This window comes from Oryx dammah, unplaced genomic scaffold, assembly GCF_014754425.2.
Source record: "Oryx dammah isolate SB20612 unplaced genomic scaffold, SCBI_Odam_1.1 HiC_scaffold_6, whole genome shotgun sequence".
Lineage (NCBI taxonomy): Eukaryota > Metazoa > Chordata > Mammalia > Artiodactyla > Bovidae > Oryx > Oryx dammah.
The window spans coordinates 31,301,738-31,327,406 of record NW_024070190.1 but is presented as its reverse complement, the minus strand read 5'-3'; the positions used below and the strand labels follow the sequence as shown (position 1 = coordinate 31,327,406).

Sequence of the window (25,669 nt, the reverse complement as noted above, 5' to 3'; positions counted from 1 at the left end):
ACATGCTAGTAAAGTAATGCTCAAAATTCTCCAAGCTAGGCTTCAACAGTACGTGAACCATGAACTTCCAGATGTTCAAGCTGGATTTAGAAAAGGCAGAGGAACCAAATATAAAATTGCCAACATCCACTGGATCATGGAAAAAGCAAGAGAGTTCCAGAAGAACATCTATTTCTGCTTTATTGACTATGCCAAAACCTTTGACTGTGTGTATGACAACAAACTGTGGAAAATTCTTCAAGAGATGGAATACTAGACCACCTGACCTGCCTCCTGAGATATCTGTATACAGTCAAGAAGCAACAGTTAGAACTGGACATGGAACAACATGCTGGTTCCAAACTGGGCAACGAGTACGTCAAGGCTGTATATTGTCATCCTGCTTATTTACCTTATATGCAGAGTACATCATGAGAAACCCTGGGCTGGATGAAGCACAAGGTGGAATCAAGACTGACAGGAGAAATATCAATAACCTCAGATATGCAGATGACACTACTCTTATGGCAGAAAGTGAAGAAGAACTAAAGAGCCTCTTGATGAAAGTGAAAGAGGAGAGTGAAAAAGTTGGCTTAAAACTCAACATTCAGAAAACTAAGATCATTGCATCTGGTCCCATCACTTTATGCCAAGTAGATGGGGAAACAATGGAAACAGAGAGAGACTATTTTTCTCGGGTCGAAAAATCACTGCAGATGGTGAGTGCAGCCATGAAATTAAAAGACACTTGCTCCTTGGAAGAAAAGCCAGGACATGGATCAACCTAAATGTCCACTGAAAGAGGAATGGATAAAGAAGATGTGGTATATATATACAGTGTACTATTACTTAGCCATAAAAAGACTAAAATAATGACAGCAACCTAGAGGGACCTAGAGATTATCATATTAAGTGAAGTCAGTAAGACAAAGAAGTATCATATGATATCACTTATATGTAAATCTAAGAAAATGATACAAATGCACTATTTCTAAGACTCACAGATATTGAAGTAAACCTATGGTTACCAAAGGGGATAGTTAGAGGCAGAGGAGGGAAGATAAATTAAGAGTTTGGGATTAACATATCTACAATACTATATATAAAATAGGTAAACAACAAGGAGCTATTGTATAGACTGGGAACTATACTCAATATCTTACAATAACATATAATGGAAAATCTGAGAAAGAATATATATTTATGTATGTATATATAATTGAATCACCTTTCTGTACACTTGAAACTAATAGAACATTGTAAATTAAATATACTTCAATTAAAAAAAAAAGAGCAGACTCTAGAGGCAGACTGCCTAGAATCAAATATCAGCTCCTCCTTTATCATGTTAGGGACCTTGCGTAAATTACCTAATTTCTTTGCATCTTCGTTTTCTCATGTTAAATGTGGATAATTATAATGTCAATCAAATATTGTTGTGAAGATGAAATGAAAATAATGTAATAAGGTATGCACAATAGTGCTCAACTTCCAGTGAACTCAAGAGATATGTTGGCTAGTATTTTTATTACGTAATATGTACTCAATTTTTTGCTGAAACGTTTCATACTTCTACAGCAGACTGTTGTAGCTAGGAGAGTAGCTACTGATTAAACATTCACAGTCATCTTTTATACTACTTTCCATTTTACTGTATCACATTCAACTGTATTGTATATTAAGCATTCTGCTATGTGTAAGATTAAGAAATTATCACTGCATTCTGGTTTCCAAAGAGTTGACCTATGAACTTTTAACACACTGGTACACAGCTCATTCATAAATTGAGAAGTGCCTGTGTTCTACTAAAAAAAATGGTTAACAAGACTATTTGAATAAGACTGAGGAAAAATTTCCACCAGAGAAAAATCAAATTTTCATGATTTATTTATGAGCTCCTTTTTTTCTTGTGTCCAGTTTAAAGTTAACTTAGAATGTAAATTAAAGATGTGTGATGACAAGAAAATCCTGGTGATTGCCAAGTATGATAAGAGGTATCATTAACATATTGACTTTGGAATCACAATGCTATCTGCATATCAAAAAAGTATTAATCTCAAGTTTTCTGCACTTTAATGATCAATCTGAAATGTCAGATTCAGAAGTACTAATTAATATCTTTTAAAAATCATGCCTAGATCATATACGTTTAAGCACCAAAGTATCACTCAAACTTTCCTTTCATTCTCCAAAAGATATGAAACAATAAGCACTGTTTTATGTAATTTTTATAGAATAATTGATTAAGGTTACATTTACATCAAAGGAGCTTTGTATCACCATGGACATTCTACTATGGATAGACTTTCCAGTCTGATTCTACCTACAAGCAGGAAATGACAGCAAACTTGAGCTATAGGGTGTAAAGGGAATTGCAAGAAACTAAATCAGTTTGGCTTTATGTTTTACATATCTTCTTATTAAACTAATACCCTGAGAGTTAACTTGGTTTCATCAGGGCAAGACTTTGGACCTACCTGACAATATGGTACAGAGAGAAGACAGAATTAGCTTTAAAAAGTGTTGACATCAAGTCATGAGTGACTGACTTATAAAGAATTATTGTGGGCACTTAAATTTTTATTCTATCATTTTTATATATTTCTGTTTAAAAAATTTTAATTGGAGGCTAATTACTTTACAATATTGTGGTGGTTTTTGCCATATATTTACATGAATCAGCCATGGGTGTACATGTGTTCCCCATCCTGACCCTTCCTCCCACCTCTCTCCCCATCCCATCAAACCCAGACTGGTGATCTATTTCACATGATAATATACGTTTCAATGCTATTCTCTCAAATCATCCCACCCTCGCCTTCTCCCACAGAGTCCAACAGTCTGTTCTTTATATCGGTGTCTCTTTTGTTGTCTCGCATATAGGGTCATTGTTACCATCTTTCTAAATTCCATATATATACGTTAATATACTATATTGGTGTTTTTCTTTCTGACTTACTTCACTCTGTATAATAGGCTCCATTTCATCCACCTCATCAGAACTGATTCAAATGTATTCTTTTTAATAGCTGAGTAATATTCCATTATGTATATGTACCACAGCTTTCTTATCCATTTGTCTGCCGATAAACATCTAGGTTGCTTCCATGTCCTGGCTATTATAAACTGTGCTGCGATGAACCTGGGGTACACGTGTCTCTTTCAATTCTGGTCTCCTCGGTGTGTATGTCCAGCAGTGGGATTGCTGGGTCGTATGGCAGTTCTATTTCCAGTTTTTTAAGGAATCTCCACACTGTTCTCCATAGTGGCTGTACTAGTTTGCATTCCCACCAACAGTGTAAGAGGGTTCCTTTTTCTCCACACCCTCTCCAGCATTTACTGCTTGTAGACTTTGCGTGAGATGGTACCTCATTGTGGTTTTGATTTGCATTTTCTGATAATGAGTGATGTTGAGCATCTTTTCATGTGTTTGTTAGCCATTTGTATATCTTTTTTGGAGAAATGTCTGTTTAGTTCTTTGGCCCATTTTTTGATTGGGTTGCTTATTTTTCTGGAATTGAGCTGCAGGAGTTGCTTGTATATTTTTGAGATGAATTCTTTGTCAGTTGCTTCATTTGCTATTATTTTCTCCCATTCTGAAGGCTGTCTTTTCACCTTGCTTATAGTTTCCTTCATTGTGCAAAAGCTTTTAAGTTTAATTAGGTCCCATTTATTTTTGCTTTTATTTCCATTACTCTGGGAGGTGGGTCATAGAGAATCCTGCTATGATTTATGTCAGAGAGTGTTTTGCCTATGTTTTCCTCTAGGAGTTTTATAGTTTCTGGTCTTACATTTAGATCTTTAATCCATTTTGAATTTATTTTTGTGTATGGTGTTAGAAAGTGTTCTAGTTTCACTCTTTTACAAGTGGTTGACCAGTTTTCCCAGCACCACTTGTTAAAGAGATTGTCTTTTCTCCATTGTATATTCTTGCCTCCTTTGTCAAAGATAAGGTGTCTATAGGTGCATGGATTTATCTCTGGGCTTTCTATTTTGTTCCATTGATCTATGTTTCTGTCTTTGTGCCAATACCATACTGTCTTGAAGACTGTTGCTTTGTAGTATAGCCTGAAGTCAGGTAGGTTGATTCCTCCAGTTCCATTTTTCTTTCTCAAGATTGCTTTGGCTATTAGAGGTTTTTTGTAACTCCATGCAAATGGTGAAATTATTTGTCCCAATTCTCTGAAAAATACCATTGGTAGCTTGATAGGGATTGCACTGAACCTATAGATTGCTTTGGGTAGTACACTCATTGTATACTATGTTGATTCTTCCAATCCATGAACATGGTACATTTCTCCATCTACTTGTGTCATCTCTGATTTCTTTCATCAGTGTTTTATAGTTTTCTATATATAGGTCTTTTGTTTCTTTAGGTAGATTTATTCTTAAGTATTTTATTCTTTTCGTTGGAATGGTGAAAGGAATTGTTTCCTTAATTTCTCTGTTTTCTCATTGTTAGTGTATAGGAATGCAAGGGATTTCTGTGTGTTAATTTTACATCCTGCAACTTTACTGTATTCATTGATTAGCTCTAGTAATTTTCTGGTGGAGTCTTTAAGGTTTTCTATGTAGAGGATCATGTCATCTGCAAACAGTGCAAATTTTACTTCTTCTTTTCCAATTTGGATTTTCTTTCTTTTTCTGCTCTGATTGCTGTGGCCAAAACTTCCAAAACTATGTTGAATAGTAGTGGTGAGAGTGGGCATCCTTGTCTTGTTCCTGACTTTAGGGGAAATGCTTTCAATTTTTCACCATTAAGGATAATGTTTGTTGTGGGTTTATCATATATGGCTTTTATTATGTTGAGGTATGTTCTTCTTATACCTGCTTTTTGGAGGGTTTTTATCATAAATGGATGTTGAATTTTGTCAAAGGCTTTCTCTGCATTTACTGAGATAATCATATGGTTTTTATCTTTTAATTTGTTAATGTGGTATATTACATTGATTGATTTGCAAATATTGAAGAATCCTTGCATCCCTGGGACAAAGCCTACTTGGTCATGATGTATGATCTTTTTAATATGTTGTTGGATTCTGTTTGCTAGAATTATGTTAAGGATTTTTGCATCTATGTTCATCAGTGATATTGGCCTGTAGTTTTCTCTTTTTGTGGCATCTTTGTCAGGTTTTGGTATTAGGGTGATGGTGGCCTCATATAATGAGTTTGGAAGTTTACCTTCCTCTGCAATTTTCTGGAAGAGTTTGAGTACAATAGGTGTTATCTCTTCTCTAAATTTTTGGTAGAATTCAGCTGTGAAGCCATCTGGTCCTGGGCTTTTGTTTGTTGGACAATTTCTGATTATGGTTTCGATTTCTGTTTGTGATGGGTCTGTAAGATTTTCTATTTCTTCCTGGATCAGTTTTGGAAAGTTATACTCTTCTAAGAATTCATCCATTTCTTCCAAGTTGTCCACTTTATTGGCATATAGTTGCTGATAGTAGTCTCTTACGATCCTTTGTATTTCTGTGTTGTCTGTTGCGATTTCTCCATTTTCATTTCTAATTTTGTTGATTTGATTCTTCTCCCTTTGTTTCTTGATGAGTGTGACTAATGGTTTGTCTGTTTGATTTATCTTCTCAAAGAACCAGCTTTTAGCTTTGCTGATTTTTGCTATGGTCTCTTTTATTTCTTTTGCATTTATTTCTGCCCTAATTTTTGTGATTTCTTTCCTTCTACTAACCCTGGGGTTCTTCATTTCTTCCTTTCTTAGTTGTTTTAGGTGTAGAGTTGGGTTATTTATGTGATTTATTTCCTGTTTCTTGAGGTAGGCTTGTATTGCTATGAACCTTCCCCTTAGCACTGCTTTTACTGAATCCCATAGGTTTTGGGTTGTTGTGTTTTCATTTTCATTCGTTTCTATGCATATTTTGATGTCTTCTGTTATTTGTCGGTTATTCAGAAGTGTGTTTAGCCTCCATATGTTTGTATTTTTAATAGTTTTCTTCCTGTAGTTGACATCTAATCTTACCGCATTGTGATTAGAAAAGATGCTTGAGATGATTTCAATTTTTTTTGAATTTACCAAGGCTAGATTTATGGCCCAGGATGTGATCTATCCTGGATCTATATTTTAAAGTAATGATTATTTCATGTTACCTACCCAATTTGTTAATTCTTATAGGATTGGTAGGTATCTAGATATAAAAAGTAAGTAAAGCAATCAAAATAAAAAGCAAGAAATAAAAGTATTTTATATGGTGAAAGAATAGATTCCTGTTTTTTAAAAAAACACTTGGGAAAATAATGCTTGCTAAAGGGCTTTTCTCAAGAGTTTTATAAGCAGTTGAGCAGTTTATGCTGGCTATGTACTTCAAACTTTTTACAAAAGATAAACTGGTAAAAAATTTTATTATCATAACCAAATATAAATAGATTTTTTATAGTGGGGACTGTTATCTTAATAACAAGCTTAAAGGGTTTTTTTGTTCATTTGTTTTTTAAGCCTTTAAACATATACTTCGCTCCCTAAAGTTATAAATCCCTGAAAGAAACAAGTACTCTCTAATAACTCTTTTAATCATTTTTAAGTTGAAAACATCTAAGGATGAAATAAGAAACTGAAGATTTATTACTATCTACATTCTGCTTTGTAGAGGCAAAAATAGAAGAATAAAACTAAAAAAAAGAAGAAAAAACCCAACAAACATACCTCATTTTGTTTCTTAGATTTAGTTAAATCAAAGTCAATTCTCAATTTTAAGTCTACATAATAAGAATCAATTTCCCAGGAGGAAAAAAGCCCAAAACAGATTATTAAGATAAAAAGAAATTTGCTTTGCCAAGAGTGTTCTAGTTCCTAAAAGTGTTTGGTTGCCTTCTGGTCTCCTTTCCAACAATCTTTTGGCCAAGAAACAGCTGAGGTTTGTCTTTTAATATGGTCTTCTACTGAGGCAAGAAAGATTTAATTCTACTTTAGTACTTTAAAGAGATGAGTACAAAGATGTCAGCTTGATGATATAAAGGGTAGGTGATTCTGGAATTCTTTAATATTAAGTTCCTTACAATTTAAATTAAATTAAACCTCATTTTTTTTTTTTGCTCTACTCTTAATGGCAGATGAGAATAATTAGCACAGATTTTTATGTCACCTTGTTATCTTTCTTTCTGACTGAACAAATCTAGTTAACATCAATATTTTTTTTCTTGAAGACTGGGAATATGAGATAGTCATTGTTACCCTCTGAATTATACATAATTTGCCTTCAGATAACTGATACTCATTCCATTTTAAAATGTGATAATCTGGTTGGTTATGCAATAAGCAAAACTTATAAAAAAGTTTTGAACCCCAAAACTTACAAAAAAGATGTTACAAATTGGAATTCTGTTAGATTATACTCTTTCAGTTTGTCTCTTGTGTATTCCGAAGTTGCCTTCTTCCTTGTATAAATTAGTTTTTACTTTTCTTTGACATAATGACAGCTCCTTTTTCTCCTCCCCCCAAATTAATCATAATCTTTCAAAGAGTTCTCTATTACCTTTCATTTTTGACTGACATCCTACTTGCTGCAGTCCTCAAGAAATCAATGAATATATTAACTGAAATTAGACTTGGCACCTGTCTCCAAGGAACTCAGCTCAATAGTTCTTCGTAGACTTAGATGGAATTTTTAATAACTTCAAAGGATATATTTTAAAAAATTGTTCATTTTTGACATTAAGCCACTATGACTTATTAAAATTAATGTATATCTGGCTTTTATATGCATACGTTAAGTATTTAATTAAATAGTTCATAATTTTATTCCAAGTCATTATAACTGCTTTTCCCAATAGCCTTAAACACAAAGGCATTTCACCATTGCTAACTCATATTTTCTTAGAAATTGGGCATTCTAAAGTCATTGTTTTAAATCCACGTTTTTTGAGTTCCCAAATAAAAACAAAGGGTATAAAAAAACATATGACCAGAGTTAAGAGCATTAAAACACAAAAAAATCTAACAAGTCAATGACTGTTATGAAAAGAAACTAAGTAGGTAGTTTACACAGTATTTTAAAACAGAAAGAATGGTGTATTTCTTCTCAGTCATAAGATTCAACTTGAAGGGCAAAGGAACTGGAAAAGAATGGTGTTGAAAAAGGGAAACTATAAATATTCAGGAAATTTTTTTTCTGTTCCTAAACTTCCGAACATTTTTTCTTTAGAGTTCCAAATAAGTTATATACAGAAACCTCATCTCAGACTAAAAGTAATAACAATCAGATGATGAACAGAATGAAAAGAGCTTAGTCTGAAAGGCTGAGTTGGAATCACGATTGTACCATTTACTACCTCTGTAACTTGTATCATTTCAAGTTTCAGTTTCTATTGCTGTAACATGGGTATAATATCACCAAATCCAATAGGGTTGGTGATGATTAAAATAAAAAAGGCATGTATTATCTACACATTGGCTCATAGGAGGCATTCGATAGATTTTGTTCATGGACTTTTTCCTTCCTTGACCCATGTGGAAATTAAATTTGACAGATAAATCGTGTTCTCTTCACTCTCAAAGCTACTGTGGTGAGAAAAAGATAGAAATTAAATGGAGCTATAAATCTCCTTGATCTAAAATTTTAAAGTAGATTTAGTAAGCAATGAAATTAAACTGGTAAGACATAAATAGAATGATGGAACTTATAAAACCCATGTGAAAGTTAAGATAGTGTTAATCATTTCTATTTTCCTCTTGGCTGTGATGATATTATATTTCATATTCAGTGAGGGGAGAAATTACCTAAACTTCAAAAACTAAAAGTGTTTCATAAAAACAAAATTTGTTTCCATTTTCCAGATGTTTTATCAGAAAACTATTTCAAAATGAAAGTAAGGATTTTCGGCCATTTGTCTGGGATGACCTATTTATGTGTCTACTATGTGCCAATTGATATACTAAAGGGTAGAGGGTATATAAAAGAAGGTGGAAGGATAACTATTAAAGGCATGGTACATGCCAAGTGTTTCAGGCACACATCACTGTGTTAGTTCAATTGGGCTGCCATAACAACAGACTACCAACTAGGTGACAAACAGCAGAAATTAATTTTTTTCACAGTTCTGTAGGCTGGAAGTCCAAGATCAAGGTATAAGCCAAGCTGCTGTCCTCTAAAGCCTCTCTCCTTGGTTTGCAGTTGACTGTCCTCTTGCTGTCTCTTCACACAGTTGTCCCTCTGTGTAAGTTCACCCCTGGTGTATCTGTGTCTCTTTCCAAATTTCCATTCCTTATAATGTTACCAGTAGGACAGGATTAAGGCTCACCTTAATAGCTGCATTTTAACTTAATCATAGCTATGAATTTAACTCAGATGACCATTATATCTACTACTGTGGGCAGGAATCCCTTAGAAGAAATGGAGTAGCCATCATGGTCAACAAAAGAGTCCGAAATGCAGTACTTGGATGCAGTCTCAAAAATGACAGAATGATCTTTGTTCATTTCCAAGACAAATCATTCAATATCACAGTAATCCAAGCCTAGGCCCCAACCAGTAACAGTAAAGAAGCTGAAGTTGAACGGTTCTACGAAGACCTACAAGAACTTTTAGAACTAACACCCAAAAAAGATGTCCTTTTTATTATAGGGGACTGGAATGCAAAAGTAGGAAGTCAAGAAACACCTGGGGTAACAGGCAAATTTGGCCTTGGAATAGAGAATGAAGCAGGGCAAAGGCTAATGGAGTTTTGCCAAGAGAATGCACCGTACATAGCAAATACCCTCTTCCAACAACATAAGAGAAGACTCCACACATGGACATCACCAGATGGTCAACACCAAAATCAGATTGATTATATTCTTTGCAGCCAAAGATGGAGAAGCTCTATACAGTCAGCAAAAACAAGACTGGGAGCTGACTGTGGCTCAGATCATGAACTCCTTATTGCCAAATTCAGACTTAAATTGAAGAAAGTAGGGAAAACCACTAGATCATTCAGCTATGACCTAAATCAAATCACTTATGATTATACAGTAGAAGTGAGAAACAGGTTTAAGGGACTAGATCTGATAGACAGAGTGCCTGATGAACTATGGATGGAGGTTCATGACATTGTACAGGAGACAGGGATCAAAACCATCCCCATGAAAAAGAAATCTAAAAAAGCAAAATGGCTGTCTGAGGAGGCCTTGCAAATAGCTGTGAAAAGAAGAGAGGTGAAAAGCAAAGGAGAAAAGGAAAGATATAAGCATCTGAATGCAGAGTTCCAAAGAATAGCAAGGAGAGATAAGAAAGCCTTCCTCAGCGACCAATGCAAAGAAATAGAGGCAAACAACAGAATGGGAAAGACTAGAGATCTCTTCAAGAAAATTAGAGATACCAAGGGAACATTTCATGCAAAGATGGGCTCGATAAAGGACAGAAATGGTCTGGACTTAACAGAAGCAGAAGATATTAAGAAGAGGTGGCAAGAATACACAGAAGAACTGTACAAAAAAGATCTTCACGACCCAGATAATGATGGTGTGATCACTAATCTAGAGCCAGACATCCTGCAATGTGAAGTCAAGTGGGCCTTGGAAAGCATCACTACGAACAAAGCTAGTGGAGGTGATGGAATTCCAGTGGAGCTGTTTCAAATCCGGAAAGATGATGCTGTGAAAGTGCTGCACTCAATATGCCAGCAAATTTGGAAAACTCAGCAGTGGCCACAGGACTAGAAAAGGTCAGTTTTCATTCCAATCCCAAAGAAAGGCAATGCCAAAGAATGCTCAAACTACCGCACAATTGCACTCATCTCACACGCTAGCAAAGTAATGCTCAAAATTCTTCAAGCCAGGCTTCAGTAGTATGTGAACCGTGAACTTCCAGATGTTCAAGCTGGTTTTAGAAAAGGCAGAGGAACCAGAGATCAAATTGCCAACATCTGTTGGATCATCGAAAAAGCAAGAGAGTTCCAGAAAAACATCTATTTCTGCTTTATTGACTATGCCAAAGCCTTTGACTGTGTGGATCACAATAAACTGTGGAATATTATGAAAGACATGGGATTACCAGACCACCTGACCTCCCTCTTGAGAAATCTGTATGCAGGTCAGGAAGCAACAGTTAGAAATGGACATGGAACAACAGACTGGTTCCAAATAGGAAAAGGAGTACGTCAAGGCTGTATATTGTCACCCTGCTTATTTAACTTATATGCAGAGTACATCATGAGAAGCACTGGGCTGGAAGAAGCACAAGCTGGAATCAAGGTTGCTGGGAGAAATATTAATAACCTCAGATATGTAGATGACACCACCCTTATGGCAGAAAGTGAAGAGGAACTAAAATGCCTCTTGATGAAAGTGAAAGAAGAGAGTGAAAAAGTTGGCTTAAAGCTCAACATTCAGAAAATGAAGATCATGGCATTTGATCCAATCACTTCATAGCAGATAGATGGGGAAACAGTGGAAACAGTGTCAGACTTTATTTTTTGGGGCTCCAAAATCACTGCAGATGGTAATGCAGCCATGAGATTAAAAGATGTTTACTCCTTGGAAGGGAAGTTATGACTAACCTAGATAGCATATTCAAAAGCAGAGATATTACTTTGCCAACAAAGGTCCGTCTAGTCAAGGCTATGGTTTTTCCAGTGGTCATGTATGGATGTGAGTGTTGGATGGACTGTGAAGAAAGCTGATTGGCGAAGAATTGATGCTTTTGAACTGTGGTGTTGGAGAAGACTCTTGAGAGTCCCTTGGACTGCAAGGAGATCCAAACAGTCCATCCTAAAGGAGATCAGTCCTGGTTGTTCACTGGAAGGACTGATGCTGAAGCTGAAACTCCAATACTTTGGCCACCTCATGCGAAGAGTTGACTCACTGGAAAAGACCCTGATGCTGGGAGGGATTGGGGGCAAGAGGAGAAGGGGATGACAGAGGATGAGATGGCTGGATGGCATCACCAACTTGAGGGACATGAGTTTGAGTGAACTCTCAGAGTTGGTGATGGTCAGGGAGGCCTGGGGTCTCAAAGAGTCGGACATGACTGAGCGACTGAACTGAACTGAACTGAATCCCTAATCAGCTTTATAACATTCTACTGCATTGGCTATCTACATGGTATGTCAGAGGGCGTTAAGCTCTCTAGCATCTCAGGGTAAAAGACAAAGGTCCATGCTCTGTCTCTTGAGACTCTGTTATGTGTCCAAGAATGAGTGTCAGGCTAGAATGTGGTAAAGCTGGCATCTGCTCCATATTCTGATGACACCGTACTGTTGTTTAAAGTTCGTCAAAACTGCCATTCTGACTTGTGCTTTATCTTCTAACTACATTTTATACGCCATGCTAAGTTGTAACTTTATAATTAATAAGTTAAATAATTTCACATTCCCAAATTATGTTATAATGTTTCCAAAGAAGACCGTTTCAGGTATGCACACAAGGGGCCAGGAACTCTTACACAAAACCAGCTGGACTCCTGAAAGCAGAATGTAAAACTCCCATGTGAAAGATGTCCTCCTTATACTGGCAGGAAAGAAACAAAGGAAGGCAACTGTAACTAAAACATATGGGGGAGCAAAGGAAGATAAGAATTATTTTAACAAAAATCTGTTTGTATAGATAACTCTTGACTTTGACTCTCTTTTTCTGGTGATAAGAATGCGAACTTCATAAAGCTAAGTTGCTTCTCTCTGCTCAACTTAGTATATAAACACTTAGCCCGAGCCACTTCTTTGGGTCTTCATTTTTTTACGGGGATTCCCATGTATGTGTAAAAATCTGTATACTTCTCTCTTGTTAATCTGCCTTACGTTAATTTAAGACTTGGGCCCAGGTGCAGACCCCAGGAGGATAGAGGTAAAGTTTTGTACCCCCTGAACTATATATAAAATAAATAAATACTTACCAAGTATTACAGGGGCTACAAGAGTCTCTTGAAGGAGGCTGAATCATGGAGAACCATTACTTTGTTATTTTAAGGTACATTCCTTAAATATTAATTATACTATTTCCAAAAAAAACAGTGTGAAAGCACATTCTAAAGTTAGATCTGATTTTTAGTATGATCTATTCTTCTGCTTCTCTTCTAGAGAATGAATATTAAGCACTGTTCTGATCAATAATGGGAATTCAGTTAGGACTTTTCAAACTGTCTCAACTGAGGTAAGTGGGTGGAAGAGGTGGGAGTAGTATATTAGAATCTCGGGGGAAAGATGGGAGAGGAGATAGAGAAGTAATATTCAGAGTTTAAAAACAAAGCAGCACTTTTCTCCAATAGTTTTATGTGTTTTTAGTCACAGTATTTAATGTTTTAAAATTTCAAATAACATTAAAAGCAGGGCATATGTTAACCAATAAAAGGGGGTGGAGAAACACCAGCATAAGGGAATTTTTTAAAACCTGAGGAAATCAGAGACTTCATTTTTTTGTCCTCAAACAAAAATGCATACAAAAGGCCTTTAATGCATGTTTTGAACCAAACAGACTCACTAGGCAACTAATCCAAAAGTACCTAATTCAGCAAATACAGGCACAGAAAAAGGTAATAATACTCTTACAGAGTTGTGTCCAGGCACTGAATACCATGATGGTCTAAACTTTAAGTGGAAAAGTAAATCCTCAAACCCAGTATGACACCTTTGTAACTCTGAGTACATATATCTTTATTTCTGACCTTTTGTGTTTCCAGCTGTTTACCTTTGTAAACTTTCATAGAAAGAGCTCCTTATTATCCTCCCTGCCTTCATCCCCTGGTGCCTTTTACACAATAAGCATACATGCTCAGGTGGAAAACTGCTCTGACTCCTGAATTTCTTTTTCCTCAAGCTGAGCATCCAGAGACAACTAAGATTTTCAATTTAGACTTCTTGGGCTTTCAGTCCTCGAATCATATTATTTCCTACTTGCTGTCAGGCTGCAGATCACTGATAAGGTTCAAACCAATCAGTTCTCATGGTTGGAGGTAGATAAAAAGAATACCTATGGTGCAGGCCCCTCCCAGACCAGAGGCTCTTCGTGGGTACATGATGGACAGTGTCCTGAAGTCAAAAAAATACCTACCTCCAGCTTCAGAACATCGTGCTGCAGTTTACGCTGAAATTCAAGGAAGTTTTTGATTGTCAGCTTCCCCTTGAGATCAGCTCCAAAAAAGTAGGTTGTGAGGGCTGAACACAAGCCGGACTTGAGGGTATTACCAGTTGTAGGACGATCTCTGTGACGCATTCCCATGCTGGTTTGGGAGCGAATAATGCTCTGAACCTAATGGAGAAGCAAACCCCAGTCCAGAAAAACATTACAAGGTAGAAAATGTAGAAAACTAAGAGTAATAACAGTCAACTAGTTACTATCTGCCTACACTATGCTACAATTCTCTCTTTTAATGCTCACAACAATCCTATGAGGTAAGTCCAATGACTATCCTCATTTTACAGACGAGCAATTTGAGGTATGCTGTTAAGTAACTTCCCTGGTGGCTCAGACGGTAAAGTGTCTGTCTACAATGCGGGAGACCAGGGTTCAATCCCTGGGTCAGGAAGATCCCCTGGAGAAGGAAATGGCAATCCACTCCAGTGCTACTGCCTGGAAAAACCCATGGACCGAGGAGCCTGGTAGGGTACAGTCCATGGGGTCGCAAAGAGTCGGACATGACTGAGCGACTTCACTTCACTAACCTGCTTGGAGTCAAGTAGCCAGCAAGTAATAGAACTGGTAACACACATGCCTGACACCTTTATAAAGAGGATGCTCTTAAAAATCTCTCTTGAGAAAAAAGTATGCATTTGTTTTAGGCTCGAAACCTCACACACAACACTAAAATAATCATCAGCCTCACAGTAATACCTTCCATATCTCAGGAGACTTTTAAAAATTTCACACTTCTACTACTGACTCTCCAGTTGTGACAAGAGGCAGTACAGCTATAGGCAAATACTTGATATCTAAGAGAGGCAACACATTAATTAGAATGATAATGCAAAATATAAAGTTGGTACGGAGCTATTCTCTAAGAGAAGATGGGGAATTGGTTTAATCTTTGAGAAATTTTAAATGAGATTTTGAAAAAGCGTAATTTTGGGGGCTAGCAACCATGGCCTAACTATTGATATACAAAATGAGCTTTCTGATGCAAGTCTATGACTGCTATAGCATATTTTCCCCCTGCTGGTTCCTGCAGTCTTTTCTACCTCTTTACAAGCTAATAAAAACAACGATTTAGAATAAAATTATGATATGTAAAGACAGATAAAGTTATATTATAATAGATAAATAATATATATAGCCTTGTGAATAATGATTTTTAAATTGCTAAATTAGAAAAGCATAATATTTAAAAACTTAAGATTTGTAACAATGGATTTACTTATTTAAATGTCTTTTATTTATTTTATTTATTACCTATGACCATACAAGAGACTTACTTAATACAACTGAATAGTCCCTGGCTCTAAAAGGTAACAGTAGTATAATGGAAAGACATGAGATGGAATCAGGAAACATGGGGTCTAATTATGTTGCTCTGTAGTACAAGCACAATTTATACAGGTCATTTAATTTCTTTGGGCCTTAGTTTTCTCACCGGAAAAGTTCATGGTTAGAGGACACTGTCTCTAAGTTTCCTTATAAGTCAATATCATAAATGCTTCTGATTATGCTTTTTTTCTGGGTTCATGTTTTATCAAGTGAATAAGACTGTTTGACGTTTGTTTTTCATGCACATGGAGATTTGAAAGTGGATTTTTAAATTATTTATGTTGAAGATTTTCAGACTTCAAACTGAAATACAAGATAATCAGTGCAGTGCTGCTTATATTTGAAGGCAATACACAATTGATCTTCTCTGCCTAACTGTGAGAACTGAAGAATTTCTTAGTAGCAGTGAATCAATATTGAGTACCACTGTCAGGACCTGTCATGACTTAAATTTTGCCTCCGCTATAATATTGTAGCTTATACACTTTCAATGGTGGAAACTGTGTGTTAGCTTCAAAAGTATGGTGCTGAAGGGTTTGTGTGAAAATTTCATCCCTTTTCTCTGTCTCACAGCTGACAGGTATTATTTCTCATACTTTAATACTGAAGAAATTTCTGTCATGGCCTGGGTGAATGTAGCCCTGACAGTTATGAGATTTTAAAAAAATATCTTTTGGCTAGGTTAGTTCTATTTTATGATCTGCTATGAAATGGGTTAAAGAAAGGGATACATGTGGAAGAAAGATCAGAGAAAGCTCACACTTTATTTAGAGTTGAGGAATGCTTTTTATTTTATTTTTTATTATTTATTTATTTTGGCTGCACCACACAGCATGTGGGATCTTCTCTGACCCCTTAGGACCAGGGAGTGAACCCATTCCTTCTGTGGTGGGAGTGCAGAGTTCTAACCACTGGACTACCAGGGAAGTCTGAGTAATGCTTTTTAGTAATTTATGTTTATGCACGATGAAAGTGATTTTTGAAAATGATGAATGAAAGAGTAACATCAGGTATTAGTTTGCCTCAAGTCACTTTCACTTGGAAGACACATAATGATGAAATGTATGTGTCTTCATATTGGTCTGTTAAACTTTTTATTTTTTATTTTTTATTTTTATTTTTATTTATTTATTTATTTATTTATTTATTTATTTTCTTTTTTTTTTAAATTTATTTATTTTTAATTTTTACTTTACAATTCTGTATTGGTTTTGGCATAGATCGACATGAATCCACCACAGGTGTACATGCGTTCCCAAATATAAATAAGCTTAACAAACAAACTGTCAAGAAAATACCTATTTAGCTAGAAATTAAAGGAAAGTTTGAATGATTGAAAACTTAGTGTATTTTCAACCTAATTATTATTATTACATTGCCCAAAAATGTAAAACACAGAAAGATGAAGCTGATAAACTTCTAATAAGAGCTATTCATCCCTGAGTCACCTTATAATTATTTTTCTTTTTCTAAAGAGTTTTTACATCAAAATTTCTTGTGATCAATATTACAAGTTGCATCAGTTTAACACATCCAGTTATCAGGGTATCATATTAGATGAAATTTATATTCCCTTCTCTGTCAGATGAACAGAATGGTGAAGTGATTGCTACCAGTCATTCAGCCTATCAACAGCAATGCCAAAAATATTGGTGAGGATATGGAGAAAAGGAACTCTCATGCACTACTGGTGAGAATGTAAACTGGTGTAGCCACTATGGAAAACAGCATGAAAGTTTCTCAAAACATTAAGACTGGAACTACCATATTCAGCAATTCCACTTCTGAGTATCCAAGGGAAATCAAATTACTGTGTCCAACAGATATCTTCAGCTCCCCATCATATTCACTGCATTATTATTTACAAAAGCCAGGACATGGAAACCACCTAAGTGTCCCACTGGCAGATGAAGGATACAGAAAATATCACACACACGGGAATGTTATTCAGACATAATTTAAGGAGGAAATTTTGCCATTTGTGACAACATGGATAAACACTGAGGACATTATGCTAAATAAAAAATGTCAGACAGAGAAAGGCTAATATTATATGATCTCACTTATATGTGGAATCCAAAAAACAGCTGAACTCATAGAGGACAGATCGTTGGTTGCCAGAAGTGAGGGGTTGGGGGTGGGCAAAAGGAATGAAGGTGGCTTAAAGGTATAAACTTCTAGTTATAAGATAAACAAGTCTTGGGGATGTAAGCATGGAGACTATAGTTAACAAAACAAAATTGTGTATTTGAAAGTTGCTAAGAGAATAGATCTTAAAAGTTCTCATTACAAGAAAAAAAATTATAACTGTGTGATGATGAATATTAACTAAACTTATTGTGGTAACATTGCTATATATATATATTGCAATGGTCAAATCATTATATATATATATATGTCAAATCATTACATTACACATCTAAAACTAATACAATAAGTTAACTATATCTCAATAAAAAGAAAACAGTTCTGTATAAAGTAAAATAGTTCTGTATAAAATAAAATTTAAAATACCAAAACAAGTTCTATTTACAATCATTTGAGGCCACCCAGTAATATCAGTAAAGTGCAGAATTACGGAAAACTGAAGGTATTAGATGGACATAGCTTGCAAATTGAATAAATATCTATAAGGATTTTGAAATCTTTGTGTATTTTTTACTTAAAGATACACTATACCTGATACTTTTTCCTACTTCCTTTTTGCCCCTTTACTCATTTTGAATACAAAAGTACTTTCTTGCACATATATATTTTTTCCTGTTTTGAAAACACTTCTATTAATCATAATAATTTTACTTGGAGAGGTACTATGACCCTCCAAGGATAGAAGTTTGATGGAAATGTAATCTCTTCCTAGAATTCAGAAGAAACTATATACATTTATGGCCTTCCCTGGTGGCTCCGATGGTAAAGAATCTGCCTGCAATGCAGGAGATCCGAGTTCAATCCCTGGGTCAGGAAGATATCGCCTGGAAAAGGGAATGGCTACCCACTCCAGTATTCTTGCCTGGGGAATCCCATGAAAAGAAGAGCCTGGTGGGCTTCAGTCCATGGTGTTGCAAAGAATCAGACACAACTGAGCGACTAAGCACAGCACATACATTTATGGCTAGAACCTGCTACAGTAAAAGGTATGGTATCATTTTTCCTTCCCTCATAGAAATCCTTTTAGAACATATGTCATACATCCTTGTATTCTGGAACTTCCTGGCACAAAGAAGCTATTTAATAAATACTGACTGAATATATGATTGAACAGCCATAACTTCTAATTCACATTGGGGAATTAGAGCAAACTTGACCTGAATCATATGCTGAAATAATTCCTTACATTTAGAGTAAAAACAAACAAAAAACCTTCCCCTATTATAAGTGAAGATAATTCTGAAAAATGATCCTTTAGGTACTTCAAAAATTGGAGCATCAGAATATACTATCAAGGCCAAAGTAACTCCAAGGCACATGAAAATGTGCTGAACATTAATGTATTTAAAGGAAATTTCCAGGAAAACTTGCCTGTTCAAACTCTTCCATGTCTACTTCTCCATCTCCATTCAAGTCAAACATCTTGAAGGCAATTTCAAAATTTCTCTGAGGAGCTGTAAGTTAGGAAGGAAGGAAGGGCAGGAGGGAAGGAGGAAGGAAAGCGAAAAATATTTAGAAGGTATTGACCAAAAATAAAAAATCATTGCTTTTTAAGAAAAAAGGATGGTTAAACATTAAAATGTAACTTCAAGTCAAAGAATGCCACCACATTTATCTTGATTAATCTTTTAGCAACAGTTCTTAAAACCAAGAGAATTTTACCATGGCCAGTAAAGATAGTACTTATCTATCTTTGTGTTCCAACACTCTCTTAAATACTTTACTTTCTTAGAAACCATCTTCTCTTAATGAATAACATTAATGCTGTTCTGTTACTTAAATACAGCATTATTTATCTGGGCATGAAAGTCTATTTGGGGTGAGATATACTGCTGCAAAGTAAGAAACTGAAACTATCTTTGTCTTGCCTTTTTAAAACAAGCTAGCTTTCTACCTTGTTCTTTCTAGTCTCTCCATTTTAAGTACAATCAGGAGTTCAGTGGATATCACTCTGCCAACAGGTTATTATTGACACTTTATCTATACCATTCTCCTCAATGTCACTATAGCTCTGTGGTAAGGTAGAAAAGCACACGGTCAGCTACCCAGCCCCCTATTTTAATTGTGTCAGCTTGATACATAGATTACTGAGTAAAATATACATAAATGTTTAAAAATCAAAATGAAAAATGCAAAGCTTGAGAAGACAGTATATTTTTTTTCCCTTAAATGAATGGTGAAAGTGTTTCAGGACTTCTTTAATGTCCCCAGGTCAATCAAAATACAATTATTATATTTGTACATTAGGATAAAATAGAAATTCAACAGCCCTCCTCTCCTTCCTTACCATGCTAAATATTCTAGTAAAGAAAACTAGGGACTTCCCTGGTGGCGCCCAGGCTCAGTCCCCAGTTGGGGAACTAAGATCTCACAAGCTGTGTGGTATGGCCAAAAAAAAGAAAACTAAGTCACTTACTTTCTTCGGTGCTTCAAATTTATATAGCTATAGGAAATAAAATTTCCTATATAAATCCTAATACTACTGAACTAAATTTTCAGTTAATATCACTTTTAGTTAAAAAAATTAAAGATAATACGTAGACAAAAAAGTAAACAAGGGCTTAGTATATTATGCATTACTGTACACAGTTCATGTTCCTGTCTTGCTCATTAATTTGTCAGTATCAACACTTTCTAAGCTTAAATTCCATTTTCAGCTAGCTAGCTTACTAGGTGGGTAAGCTTCTGGTTTTTAGTTGCCTGGGTGAATCATATGCTTCTCAGTTTCCAGCGGCCTGTTTCGCTTGATATTGGCTTCCAACAGGTTTGCTTTTCTTAGGCCACCAGTATGATTGCTGAGAAGGATGCAGGGCAGGGGAGCAGGGATTAGATTTTTGTATATTTATTGTCACTTCTTAAATTATTCCCGTTTGTCTGAATGCTGTCTTTTACTGAAGAGTTACTATGTGCCAAGCACTGAACTGGATAATTTTAAGCTGTTCTCTAATTTTGTACTCTAAATCCTGAAATTATTTCTTTCTTAATTTTTTTTTAAAACAGAGTAGGATGTTGGGGCTCCAAGCCACTAAATGACTTGTTCAAAATCACACAGCTAATAGGCAACAAACAGAATTGGTAAGTGACTGAGGTCAACAATGACTTCAAACCCATAAACTATTCATTACGTTCCACAGCCTCCAATATGAAAACTGTGGTTCTTATAATAATAAACACATACTCTTCATTCTGGTATGCTCTAACTTAGAAACAAAACAACAAAACATGACTCACTGGTTATGTCAGTCTCTGAAATAGCTTAGAGTTTCAAGTTTCATCTAAAGGACATTCCTGATATCAAAGAAACATTGCATGTACAATGCTCAGTAGTTTAAGCTTAGTTGCAATCATAGGCATAGGCAACATCAGATTCTGTAATGCGTTTGTCATGTGTTTTAAAAATTCTGAATATAAATTCTGTTCTTCCCTATTGGCTCACAAACTTAGCTCCCTTCACTCACATACATTATTTACCTAACCCTTGTAGATACTTGAAATTTTAAAAACTGCAGACAATGTGAGGCCACTGAAAGTTTTAAGTAGGGGAGTGCCACAATCACACAGGCATTTAAAAAGAACGTCTCTGGCTACAGTATGAAGAATGTACTGGAAAACAAAATTCAGTCTCAGAGAACATCATTAAAGCTCCTGAAACTTGAAAATGTGAACTGAGGTGATGACAGTGGTCATGGAGAGAATAAAACAAATTTGAAATAAGGAGGCAGAAAAGTATATAACTTAATGATTAATTAGCTGTGATGAACTGACAGTAAAAACGGCTGACAGCATGACTGACTTAGGCTACCAGGTAGCTTACATATCATTAAAGAGAAAAAGACAATGTAAAAGATTTGAGGGAAAAATGATTTCAGACAAGATCTGCTGAATTCAAGGAGTCCACAGCATATTCTGATGAAAATGTTCAGGAGATAGCTGGAAATATGGGTCTAAAGCTTAGAGAGTGTGTGAAGTCGCTCAGTTGTGTCCGACTCTTTGCGACTCCATGGACTGTAGCCTACCAGGCTCCTCCCTCCATGGGATTCTCCCTCCATGGGATTCTCCAGGCAAGAGTACTGGAGCGGGTTGCCATTTCCTTCTCCAGGGGATCTTCCCGACCCAGGGATCGAACCCCAGTCTCCAGCATTCCAGGCAGATGCTTTAACCTCTGAGCCACCAGGAAAGCCCAAAGCTTAGAAGAAAGAGCTTAAAGCTAGTAGTCATGTTAGCATAAATAAATACACACCTACATATGCATTGGAGAAAGAAATGGCAACCCACTCCAGTATTCTGCCTGGAGAATCCCATGGACAGAGGAACCTTGCAGGCTACAGTCCATGGGGTCATAAGAGTTGGACATGACCGAGTGGCTTTGACTTGACTTGACTACATATGCATGCTCAGTCGTGTCTGACTCTTTGTGATCCTATGGACAGTAGCCCACCAGGCTCCTCCATCCATGGGATTATCCTGGCAAGAATACTGGAGTGGGTTGCCATGCCCTCCTCCAGGGGATCTTCCCAATCCAAGGATCGAACACACACCTCCTGCGTTGCAGGCAGATTCTATACCACTGAGCCACCTGGTTAGCTTCAAAGACCTGAAATGAAGATGTCCAAGGAGAACTGAAGATTGAGGAGAAGTGTACAGAAAGGATAGAAAGTAGTTGGAAGCTAATATTTAAGGTGAAAGTAAAAAGAGAAGAAGCAGTGACAAAGTGGTATCACACCACCAAGAGAAATGTGGTTCAAAACAAATAGGAATAGGGGAAGATTTGGCCAGAGGCACTCAAAGGGTTGCTATTCATGAATTACAGCAGCATTCTCATTTCCTGTCTTCACTGATTACAGAGACAACACAGAGTTTTTAAATTTTTAGGTTTATCATGATCTTCTATTCCTACTGTCTTACAAGTTCTGTGATGGCATACGCACAGGCATTTAAATGACTGAATGAGTTATTCTGGCAACTCATACTTAATATGGTCTCCTACAACTAAGGTTAAATTCACTTTACCAAACAAAGAACATCTTGTACTGCTTCAGGTTTCTTTATCTTTTTAATCCTGGCTTACTCTCAAACACAGTATTTGCTTTATGTGGAATGACTTTAAGAGTGTTTATTCAAGAATATGCATTGACACTCTCAGGCTGAGCTCTTGTGCCCTGGTCACTGATACAGCATGTCAGGACAGCAGCCCTGCGCATTCTGATCGCATTTAGGCCTTAGCAGTCTATCACGCAAGCTCCTTCAACAGTAGTTCCCTCAGGTCATTCAATCTTCATTTGCTGATCATATCAAAGCACTCAAGACAAACAAGCAAAAACCAGCTCGCCTTAAGTGAAACATGCTACACAGGAATAAGCTGCTAGGCAACTTTCTTGTACTCTCTTGTCTCCCTTTGAAAGTAGACTTCAGAGTAATTTTTAAATCTAGCTGCTCTGGAAAGCTAAAAGTATCTTGAGTTTACATTAATTCACAACCTATTGCCATAGAAAAGTAGAGAGAGGGGAATTCTTTTGAATTTCAGGCTACTTGTACAGTGAACAGTGCAGCTTTGCTCCACCCGTCCTTGTGTTAATGGTTCAATCTACTTTCTGCACAGCAATATCTAAAACAATCATATGTTGGGACTGATTAAAACAATGAGATTCTATACAAAGTTCATCACTCTACATCTTTTACCTATAATTCCGTGATAGTTTTTACTACTAGTAAATGGAGATACATTAGATCTTGTTCTAGTGTAGAATAAAACATTTTTATGTTATTCTATTATCGACAATAATGACAATAGCAATAACAACTCTAGATTTTTTCAAAGCACAGCAGATTTTTCTACACTGTTTTAGTAATAAGTAAAAAACCATGTTTTTCTATGTATGTAAGTCAAATAATCAGATAGCAACAATATTATCTGTCTCAAGATTTTCATGACTGTTTCACTTACTTTTTTTAAAACAGATAATGCAAAAGCCTTGGGCTCTAATTCTGACTTTTCCAATCTAATGAGTTATTATGCCTTAAATTCTTTTTGGTAGTACTGACGGGATGAACAAAAAAAACTAAATAGGTTAGATTCTAAACAAGTTTCTTATTTTCTGTTAGCTTGGTTCTCCTACCACAAAATTCCCACCTTACTATTCCTGTTGTAAAATGATGCATAGGAAAAATGAGGTAATTAATATGCAATATCAGAGAACTCTGACTGAGGAGAAAAAACTGTATATAGTATGATGAACCTCCATTCAGTGATAAACCTGCCTACTGAATTTGTAAGGATGATCATATAGCCTCTGATTATTTCTGAGGGAGGTCACCACTTGCAATGTCTAACCACTGCTGGCCAGCAATGGCCATATTAATTGAACTTTTTATCTCATGCAGAATGGGCTTCCCAGGTGGTTCAGTGATAAAGAATTCCCCTGTCAATGCAAGGAGACACAGGAGATATGGGTTTGATCCCTGGGTCAAGAAGATCCCTTAGAGGAGGAAATGGCAACCCACTCCAGTATTCTTGCCGGAAAATCCAATGGACATAGGAGCTTAGCGGGCTCCTGTCCATAGAGTTGCTAAGAGGTGGATACGACTGAGCACACACCTACCACCACCTTCTCAAATAGAGCTCAAATCTAATTCTTTGTAGCTCTTACAAATTGTCCTAATTTAATTTTTGAGAGAAATACAAAATATAACTGCTTCTCACCTTTATCATGTCCCTCTGAATACGTAAGAACATAGTGTCATGTTTCTACTAAAGGTTTCTCAGAACCTCTTTCCAGAACGTCAAGGTTATTTTGTAATAGCCTTCTCTGGGGTACTTTAGATGACCAATGGCTCCCATAAATGCAATATTCTAAAATGGTTAATTCTGGAATGACTTATCCTTTTTAATAACAGTAGGACTTCTCTGCAGACTAACATATTAACATTTTTCTTATATGAGGGCATAATGTTTTGCTTTTCCACCTTAGGCTTAGAGCAAAGGAGTAGAAAAACCTGCAAGATTATATTTCAAAAAAGTTGCCTTCTCTCAGTTCTCCTGAATTCTTCAAGGTATGATGGCTAGGTGCAATCTGGAAGAATCTTTCTGCCTTTTTTTTTTTTTAACATAGACTGGAAACATTGTAGTTGTATTATAGTATTCCCCTGGGATAATTTAGCTTCCAAAGGACATTACATAAAGTGAAAATATCCTAAGAATTTTTAAAAAACATACTTAAGCAAGAGCAGATCAATTTTCTTTTCAATGACATACTTGCTTTCTAAGTCTGATCTGATTTCTGTTAGTAACTATTTTACAGGTACTCTTTGATAATCTATTAGCCTCTTCAGCATTTTCTAATATTAGGTTTCATGCTACATGCCAGGCTAACACTATAGCTAGCAAACGGACTGCAAATATTTGAAAAACAAAAGACTTAAAGAATCATAAAAGATAAAGACAAAGTCAAGAAATACTTATTATAAAGCTATACATTTTATATTTTATTTTTATATACAGTTAACTTTGTATAGAGGCATATTTATGTGAGGGGCTTCCCAGGTGGTGCCAGTAGTAAAGAATCCACCTGCGAATGCAGGAGATACAAGAGACACGGGCAGGTTCAATCTGTGGCTTGAGAAGGTCCCTTGGAGTAGGAAATAGCAACCCATTCCAGTATTCTTGCCTTGAAAATTTCATGGACAGAGAAACCTGGCAGGTTACAGTCCATGGGGCTGCAAAGAATCACCCATGACTAAGAGACTGAGCACTCCATGTTTATGTGAAGCAAGGCATGTGTGTGTGGGCGTGCTCAGGCCTGTCCCACTCTGCAACCCCACATACTGTAGCCCACCAGGCTCCTCTGTCCATGGAGTTCTCCAGGCAAGAATATTGGAGTGGGTTGCCATTTCCTGCTCCAGGGTATTTTCCCAACCTAGAGACAGAACCCACGTCTCTTGTGTCTCCTGCAGTGGCAAGGGGGTTCTTTACCACTGCTCTACCTGGGAAGCAAGACATAGCATAAACAGTATCAGTGGCTCAAAAACTTAGCAGTTATACACTTTCTGCTTCAACTCAGAAGTCCCATCTGCCCTCATCTTTGTCTTGTAGAATAATCTATTGACTAAAATATCGACTATCAATTGTGCAATCCATCTGAAGTCACTGGAGATGATGAAAATAAC

The 25,669-nt window shown here is 36.2% G+C and overlaps 1 protein-coding gene across 4 annotated transcripts in view; it reads right to left on the bottom strand.

Annotated features, from left to right (window-relative positions):
• The window catches only part of MICU1 (mitochondrial calcium uptake 1), a 224,317-nt gene that overhangs the window by 78,076 nt on the left and 120,572 nt on the right, over positions 1-25,669 (bottom strand). For all 4 annotated transcript variants that reach the window (XM_040242494.1, XM_040242495.1, XM_040242496.1 and 1 more), the window contains 2 exons: positions 18,878-18,960; positions 13,949-14,146 (listed from right to left, as the gene is read on the bottom strand). In XM_040242494.1, the coding sequence (XP_040098428.1) occupies positions 13,949-14,146; positions 18,878-18,960 (281 nt within the window). The remainder of the gene's footprint in view (positions 1-13,948; positions 14,147-18,877; positions 18,961-25,669) is intronic.